Source organism: Opisthorchis viverrini, assembly GCF_000715545.1.
Source record: "Opisthorchis viverrini unplaced genomic scaffold opera_v5_7, whole genome shotgun sequence".
Classification (NCBI taxonomy): Eukaryota; Metazoa; Platyhelminthes; class Trematoda; order Opisthorchiida; family Opisthorchiidae; genus Opisthorchis; species Opisthorchis viverrini.
In genome coordinates, this window is record NW_008751663.1 from 218992 (window position 1) to 228644 (window position 9653).

The window sequence follows — 9653 nt, forward strand, 5'->3', positions numbered from 1 at the left end:
AGGGCTGGGATACTGCCAAGTCGCCCACATCTCGACAGGAGGACGATTAGAATCCTCAACCAAAGCCTTTGGCTCAAAAGCCTAACCACAAGGCAGCGGTGTTTGGCGGGAAATGCAAATGCATTACCATTTCTACGAAACAAGTCGCCACATGTTCCAACCCCCAACCTGGATGGCCAGGAGACTGTGTTCGTCAGACCTCTAACCATTGACCAACCTGGTGGGAGAGACACTGTGAGTGTTGCAGGCCACTCTCCAGTATATCTCAGTGGATCGCTGAGGTGCGCAAACCATCACACCACGGTAAGGTCCAGTCTCTCCGTGACGACTATTCTCAGAGACGTTCTTTCTCTAGAGATAATGGATTACCAAGCCGTAAGGCTCAACTTTCTTTATTGATTTGTAGAGTGCTCCTAAACTGAAACGTCATTTTTCGACACATTACTACCGGAATGGTTCGGACAATTTTTAAAGCATCTGCAAGCAACTAAACTGAAACGTCATTTTTCGACACATTACTACCGGAATGGTTCGGACAATTTTTGAAGCATTCTTTTGTGAGCTGCACGGTAAAATGGTTCGGACAATTTTTAAAGCATTCTGCAAGCATGCTGCACGCTAAACCGCAACGCTTCATGCCATCAAAGCTTGTAGCTTTTTTGGTGACATAGAGCATAGCATAGAAACATAGCATAGTAGTAGTGTTGCAGTAGTATAGTATTTGGGGAATCGTATTAGAAAGATTTTACATAAAAACACACGAGTAAAATTCTGCCGAAAACCATAAAGAGTGTGAACGGTTGCAAGATTTTGACTTCTTTTTTCCAGGGATGGGATATATTTGTGGTCGCTTCAGTGTGAATAAATATATTTTCTGCCTCACTCACATCGTTGATAGACGGTTTTAGCGGGCATGTACCAGGACGAGTTCCAAAAGTGCAACAAAAGTGCAGTGGTTCCGTGTTTCCTGATAGCTGCAGGTGCGTTTACGTCAGCATGCACGGGAGCATATTGTATTTAACCTATCTTGGCCTATTTGGTGTCCTTCTAAAGCTACAAACTCCACAGATAATCGCCCGCACAACGGATAATAAACAGCAGCCTGCGATCAGACATCATTTGACAGACGTCATTTGCCGAACACACTGAAAGAAAGTCAGAGCGACGGACAATGCAAAAATTGTATTGGCAGACTGTTTTTTTGGTTGCACTTACCCATCTTTTTAAAAATAACAAATATTTGGTTCTCCTTGGAGTCACCAGGGAATGGAGTTCGTCCAGTGACCATTTCGTAGAAAATACAACCGGCGCCCCATATGTCAATATGTCCAGAGTAGTTCCGATCTCCGAGAAGAACGTCTGGTGGTCGATACCTGATAGTTCCGGACAGAGTTGCGAATATGAGTGCCAACAGCCGGATTAAAAGCAATTCTTTCGGATGAAGTGTTCCAAATATATTGCGAAAATTTTCAGTCTGACTGGAGCCAACGGATGCGGTGTTTTCCGACTGATGAGAACTTTAGTTTACTTTTCTTGCTATCCTAGTTAATTTGATAAAGTAAATAATCTTACATAACCCACATAGACACCGAACTTATCAAAAACCCCGGTGCTTAACTCCCTTATCTAAATATCTATAAAGTCACCAAGCGCTTTGATACTAAGTTTGAGAATCGTACATTTCATTGCAGAGGGCTTCAGCTACAAGAATATCTACCGGTAGAAACTGACGTCATGAGGGCTGGTTATAGAGTTAACATGTTCTATTGTGGAAAAGAACCAAAGTTCTGAGTGCTCGACAACCAGTGGTATCCGAATCTGTAACCACACTCGACTAAGGTGACTTGTCGCCTACTATCGTATCACGGTAAGACGTAACCAGCATTAAAATACTAACGAAAGGATCGCGTGGAAAATGAGGAATTAGTTCTTTGCAGCTATCAATGACTGTTTCTCATTTCTACTCAAAGCCGAAACAAGATTGCGGGATGCGATGGTCCGCTTCGTAGAAAATTACGAAGCTGGACCAGGCGAGTTATTTTTGTACTATCCTACTTTAGATGTTACATACTGGCTCTAACTGTGGAGATTGAGTGTAACGCATACAAGTTGTGCCATTCGCCTTCGTCACTCAAAGAAAATCCGACAAGCACAATCTTCTGATAATCCTTATCATTCACTAATACTGAGTTTGATTCAGGCTTGAAATTAAAGAACACTTCTTGCTTCTGTCGGTTCTCTACCGTCCAGTTCAGTTTACAAGCTAGAAACCAACGTACCAAAAGTACGTCTGCTCCAGAGTTTCGGTCAGAAGAGAGTGTGAGAGCGGGGAAGATATAGCCAGGAAATAAAGGCAGTAAGTTAATCAGTTAATGGTCTAAAAAGACGGAAAACCGAACTACTACGCTTTGAAAGCGAAACCTCGGATGCAACAGTCCGCGCGACTGAGCCATATCTGCCAGCTGCTTGAACCAGTGACGATTTCGCTGGTCGTTACGTTCATACGTCGTTGCCCCGTCATACACTGTCCATATTCTGGTCACTTTTACACAGCACAGGACTGTATAAAAGGCAGACAGCCCTCTGCAATGGAAAACGATAGTGGCCTGTCGACCACAGAAGAGTTACTTTTTAGAAAAACTATCTTAGACATTGCCAGTCCGATGTCTTCCTCAGACCCGGCCAGTGGGTTGGGGACACGGGCGAGCAATGACTGAGGGTCACCTGACATTCTCTGCTCCTAGGGGCTACGTTTTTGATTCACAAAGCGGTATAGATAGCCTCGTCGAAATGTTTGTTCTGACTATGACAGACAAGATGCCTGTGCCACAAATGTCGGGGAGTGGCAAAAGAGCCCTAATGTCTTGGACTCAAGAAGTAATTCACCTATATACCTCCTCAGCTGGATAAATGTTTCCACCACTTCGACCGACTGGTCTGCAAGCATGAAATTGGTGGTTGATTCCATCGGATCTTATAGCGTTAGTTTACACTTTGTAGGTGTAAAGCGCAAGTAATACCGTGTGACGAAACTACTTATCATTTTCATTTGAAAAACCTGTGTAACATGTACAACAAAATAGTAATGAAGTGCTTGTACGTAGTGTCTGAGGGCGGACTCCCTTCAAATATTATCTATCCTTATTGTTTCGAAGGCAGGCAGAGAAGTTTCAGGCGACACGTTGATAACGAACTTGAAGAGGAATGGTCTTACAACACAAAAGCTAAATGCTATGCCTAACCAATTCTACCTTAAGGAATCAGCTTACTAGCAGGACTACAGCGCAATCTTTCCCAAGCTGCAATACTCGATTTACTCATGCGTTTAGTACCATCCACTAGTTCAGGTAGAACGCAGAAGAAGATAGGTAGAGAAAGGAAAATTCACAAAGATGACCAAAAAACAACATGGGAATTTATAGAAAAAAACGCTGTTCGGAAGCTAGCATGAAGTGGTAAAGAACTAGACGTTGCAACACAAAAGGCCGTTTAGTCCCAACAAATTATTTTCTATGAAAGCCAACTGCATCCCAAAAACGATTGAGCAAGTGTAGGTAGATGCGATTATTTCACTGAACCTCCGTAGGTGGGATGTGCCGTCTGGAAGGGTACAAAATATTTGTTACTTACCACAGGGTAGCCACCTCGTTTGAATATGTCTTCGTGGGAATGGATTTTGCCCGCGCCAGTCCTGGTGGGAGTGGCATAGAGGTGTTGATTAAAGGTGGTCACAAAATGTAGACATGTTACAGTCAGTTAAAGTTACTACTAGTTTGGACTCGTTTTTGAGTTCAGCTGTCCATTCCGATTGCCTTGAAGAACGGGAAGAAATCCTAACAGCGTTCACTGTTAGACGCTACTCAGCCCAAGCTTTATAAAAGACGGCAACTCCCAGGACAGGTCGAATACCTTCTCCAGCTTAGATGGTTCAACTAAAAAGGTCATCACCCTCAACATGGAGATGTTTGGCTCCTTCAGGGTGCCGGCATGCTGTAGTCAGCTATCCGTGCAAACTACCCTAAACACACAGGGCGGCGTTCAATGACTGTCCGGGACAACTTGTTCGCTGGCGCTGACTTTGAAGCCAGCGCTTCGTGTAAGTACTTCTCTCAGTGGTGAGTAGTGTATTCTGATTTACAGCTTGATTCAGCGATGAATGATGGTGAAAACACGTTGGGCAACAGCAATTGCACTTCAAGTTTAAGTTAAATTCACGTGATTCAACTTAAAATATGCATGAAGCAAAAATATGGACTCTATAAAATACCCACGGAAATAGTGTAACTAACAAGCAGTTAGTGATACGGATATCAGGAACGGGAGAAGAGTAAATGAAACGTTTGTCACCACTATAGATACATAATAGAAATAATTATTTTTCCTATATATGATTCTGCCCAGTATAAAAAAGATCACATATTACCAAACTCTAAGTCCGTGATTAGCTGTTTCATGAGTGATTTCAAGAAAACTCCGAGCATTGTTTCCGGTAGAGTACCGACTAGCCAAAATATTTTCACACATTGTCGTATTTAACTTTCCCACGTTCAGACACCGGAGCAATTCTTGAATGACAATTGTACAAAATTGCTGACATAAATCCATAGAAATCCTAAAGCCACTCGACACGTATCTACAGATTAATTGATGTCTAGTCTTTGTTCAAACTCTGACACGATACATGAAGACCTCCACACTTGCTGGGAAAACTCAAATTGACATCGTCTTTCTGTTTCAGAAATTTTATCAAGACATCTTTTGAACAGTGCCGGGATAGCATAACAAGGTTGCGTTGGTAGGTGATTTACCAGTGGGTCATTTGTTCTGTAGATGAAGGCAGCCTATGCTGAAAGGCCAAGGAGCACTAGACCGCTTATTGCGGCTCACCGTCAGGGCACTTCTCACAAAAGCTAGCGAGCGCCCAGCCATTAGTTCGAGCATCCAAAGGTTTGACCACCAATCGATGTGGGTGTGAGTAACTGTCACAGCTCGGTTTCTCCTTCAGTCAATGAAGCCAGATTACATAGTCGCGGTTAGATTGACCGTTTCCTCGACAAACGAATTCTCAGATGGCAGTTTCACTCAACATGTCAACTCATTTCTCCGCTGAGCTACTTTTTCAAGGAAAGTGCACGCATTTTTGAAAGACATACTGATTGAGTAGATCCTAGGTCAATCATAGCTTTTAGTTTGAGGACATTTCGTCGACAGCTTTTACATGCATAACGGTTGAATAGAACTGACAACAATGCGTAATGCACGCCAGTAAAGAATCCATGCGTACAACAAAATAGGGTGTGATTCATCATAGCAGAATCCCTCACACAAGGTAAGTAACTTGGCCTTCCTGTCAACATGCAAACTCAATATTCATTATACGGTTAACCCACTATTTTCTGGGATTTTTATAGTAAAGGAAAAGTCCAGTCACATATGTCTACTTTCCATATAAGTTTGCTGATTAGTTTGTCGAACCAGACGTGAATTTATCTCGAAAGAACGTAGAAGTACACATGGCTACCAAATGTACAAATATACAGGAAAACTAGCCAGTCCTACCCGTTCCATTCATTACAACGTCTTATTCAACTTAATTAATTTATTTCACTACTAATATCTGGAGTTTACAGATAAGCTGGTGTCTCAAACACCAGGATGTTTGATAAACTTCTCAGCAACTATTATTGAAGTTTGTCGCCAGCTTCGGGGAAGCCGAACCAGAAAAAGAGTAATAACACCTCAAATCAAATGCAACAGCAAATGAATTTTCATGAGTACGTGAGTCATTCACGAGAGTCATTATTAACTTCAGAACACAAGCTGACAAAATTTGATAATTAAGCAACCTCTTGTTCTCGAAAACGTTTGAGGGTTTACGAAACTACAAACGAAAGATACTTCATGCAGGATAAGGATAGAGGTGATTCTGTGAGAAAAAGTGCGACAACTGTGTACGCCAAAGTCGACTGACTTGATTGGCTAGCCGTTAAAGTGAGCTGACCGCCGAAATATGAACGCGCGTGCCAGCAGTTCCTGAATGCACATATTCGAGTGATGTGGGTGAATCACTGACAGAAAATCACTGTGACAGATAATGATATTGGCCATATAATGGCAAGCAGATGAGAGCTTGACACGGTTGCCTAAAAGAAGTTAGAATAAACCACCCGAATACTGATACTGGCTCTTGCGCTTACACTCCTTGATTGTCTGTCTTGTGTGGTTCCATACGTATAATGCTGTAGAACAGCGGATGAAGGGGAGATTACCACGCATTTAGCCTGGCCAAACAGCTTGGTTCTGAGTGCCCGTAAACCATGCTTTTAGTGAAGCGGTTTGAAAGTTTTCCCGACATATGTGATGTAGGGGCGCACAGCCTGTGGCTATATGGTCTCCGGGAGGGAGATTAGAGAAAATGGATTTTCTTTAGACCGTGACAAGTTTATTTTTTTCAGTAACATATGCCACTGAAGTGGACCTGTTCTGGTAATATTTTTCGCGAAGCTTTTGCGAACCATAGAGTGCAGCTCGCTTTTATAGCAGATTTCTATTGTTCCATCGGTAAGATGCCAGATTAAAAACGTTTGTGCTCCAGTGGGACATGGCAGTTGAAGGGGGCGTATTGTCCACTCCGTGAACTTTTTTCCACTAAATTGGAAAGCCTGGCAGTTGATGGAAGTTGAAGCATTGGACTTGCTTGAGCAAAATCCGTTGAAAACCACATTAACTGTGAAGGTATCTTTATAATGGAGAATATATCGTGCACACATCGTCGCTAAAAGTACACCTTTATTAAAATTGAATTGTCCCGATGGTTTCAAAGCTGTCTCCCGCAAAAGCATCAACAAGGAATAGTTCCATTGAAGAAACCCCTGTCTATATATATACGTTTCGGCTTGAACCTCGTCCAATATAGAAAAATCGGCTGAAAATACGAAAAACAATGTCTTACCAAAGTCTGCTAACTTTAATTCACGGTTTTTAGTGATTAGCAGATTTTGAGGTTTCAGATCCCGGTGGAGTATGCGGCGTTCGTGACAGAACGCTAGTGCGCGGAAGATTTGACACATGAACGACTTGACTGTGTCCATAGGGAGTCGGTTCTTGTGCGATGCCATATAATTCCTAAGGTCCTGTTCCTGACACAGAAGAAAGGAGTAACAATAATTTCATAAGCACGCAGTGAATAGGGGTACGGTAAAAAGAAACTAACGATATGCTATTTGGTTTAGCTTCCCCGTTATAGGCATTCATTATTGTACTCAAAACACGCTGGCGACGATTTAAGTTTAGGAAACACATACAGTAATCCATCGACCAAAAATCGATTTTGTCTTCAAGGCACATTTAACCTCATATCGCAGAAATTTGCTCCATGCAGCCGTCGGTCGCACACACACAAAGAAAATATATCAGGTCTTGGTGATTATCTCGAAAAAAAACGCGCTATCACCGCGATGAATCTGATGTCAATTTGTATTTAGTAATCAAAGGTGCTTATTTTGCGTATCACTTATCACAAAGAGGACATTCGGTGAACGGCGAGTAAAAAAATGGCAAAATTGCAATGAATCATTGCTCTTTTGTATGTTGTATCTGATGCAATGGATTCTCAGTTTCCCAATTTGACGGTGTTGTTGTGTCACAACGAAGCGAAAGTTCCTGAGCGTTGCCTGTGGACGAGGTGGGCATTCAAAAGCATCTTCGTTGGAAATATCTCTCTTGTGCGGGTTTAAGAAAATTCTTTTGATATTTTCCTATGTATCGATTACACAATTCCCCTGTCATCCACGATATTTTAACTACGTACGTCGTACTGGATGTTGATAAAATTACAGGAGAGGATATACAGAAGGGTGGAGATTCTTTTTAACGTTATGTGACCGGCAGAACTTGTGGTCCAAACGATCCTCAAGTGGTAATTCCGAACAGGGAATGCAAAAGATGCTAGTTTTCGAATAAAAAAGGAAGCAAGTAGCGCGTTTGATTTACCCATATTCCGTAGGTCTTTTTGGTTAAAGTCCGACAGTGGTCGTTTGTTCAGTTACCGAGAGTTTTTAGTTGCTCCAGCAGTACCGATAATTCACTGTATCCGACCTGCGCTCTGATGACAAGCAAATGGCTATCAAGTCAGTGAACCGTGAGAAAGCAACATTTACATTACATTTGGGGACATACAAGGCTAGTTCAAGAAATCGCCGACTGGCTTGCCGCTGTTTTTGTTTAGCAAATCATATAATGTTAGCTGTTGTCGTCTGGATTCAATAAAAATCTTTCAGGAGGCAAAATAATTTTACAGTTAGTCACTCGTGAATAAATCCTTGTATACCACGAAGAAAGTCTATACTGGAGGAGTGCTACAGGACAGAAGCTTTGAAACGCAAGCCATAAAATCAATGGGGTTTGAAAGCCCTTTAGTTTTAGTTCTGTCAACAGCCTAACTCTCCAGGCAAACCACAAGCTCTTTAGCTTAATCGAATCCTTTCTGATATGACCAAAAACACCGCTGTTTTGGTGTGCGCGTCGTAAGAAATGAAACTCCAGACGTTTGTATGCTTCCACACGGTCCGCATTCCTATTCACAAGGTTTGGATAAAACACCTCACCTCTGTTGGTGACTCGTTTGGTCCACTATCGATTGTGCATACTTGGCGGTTCCAGGCTATTCTAATTTACTTGGAAGGGTTTCTTGCAAACCCAAATGAAAAGACTAATGGGAGGATTATTTGTAGATAACATGGTGGCATGCCTGGGTACATTCGTCTCTCTAATAGGCTTCACCTACGTTGGACCTCAATTTATTGTCAGGAGGTTTGCCTTCTTCCTAATCTATTCTATTTGTGTTAGTTTCCAATCCACTTCCGGTTGCACATCAGAACCCCAGCAACCAGCTGGTAATGGCTTCCTCTTAAAGTCAACTGTTTTCGAGGATCGCAGGCACCGTTCTGAAGACAGTCAATGACGTAGAAATCGATGCTCATCAGACAGTAAGTGGTTAACAAACCATGTATGCTATTCTAATAAATCTCTGTGTATTTTTCCACTAAAATCACGTTTGTCTTGGAAACAATTCTTGCGGGACAAAAGCTCGACCAAGGCTTTCTTTTTGCTATAGCTTCACCTAGGNTCTTTTTGCCATAGCTTTACTTAGGGTCTCAGTCAGCTATGTTTGTTCATTGATCAGTGGGGTCCTCAAATCCATCCTCTCCACCCACACTGACTTCGCAACATTAAAGATATTTTCGTGGAATATATCGAATATATTGGCTCCGGAAGGCTAAGGCCCTGAGACATTTTTTTCCATTGTGCTCGTACCTCTGAGGAACAATGAAGTCCATGTTACGCACGGAAACCTAAAAATCGCCAAGCACAAGCGAGCCAAATACAAAAAACGTTTCCAGAAAGTTGGTATAGTTAGGTGCATCCTTCGAGAGCGTCATATAGCATCAACAAATGACTATAGGCATGTATTTAATACATTCAAATGGAAGGGCCGGTTGACATGGATTTTTAAACCACAACAGATGGCACATACGATAATCACGTCCCGTCACATCATGAGCCGAGAAAGAATATTCAGCTCCTATCTGTAATCTTGTTCGTTCAGGCCAATTTGGAGGTGGGTGGGACAAACAGCAGAAACCGTGAAGCAG

General features: G+C 42.2%; 1 protein-coding gene across 1 annotated transcript in view; it reads right to left on the reverse strand.

The window, feature by feature from the left end:
• Window positions 1–1156: 1156 nt before the first annotated feature.
• T265_00682 (hypothetical protein) overlaps window positions 1157–9653 on the reverse strand; it is a gene marked incomplete at both ends in the record, with an annotated part of 71934 nt that continues 63437 nt past the window's right edge. The window contains 3 exons of the mRNA XM_009164531.1: window positions 1157–1373; window positions 3631–3691; window positions 6953–7139. Coding sequence (XP_009162795.1) covers window positions 1157–1373; window positions 3631–3691; window positions 6953–7139 — 465 coding nt within the window. The remainder of the gene's footprint in view (window positions 1374–3630; window positions 3692–6952; window positions 7140–9653) is intronic.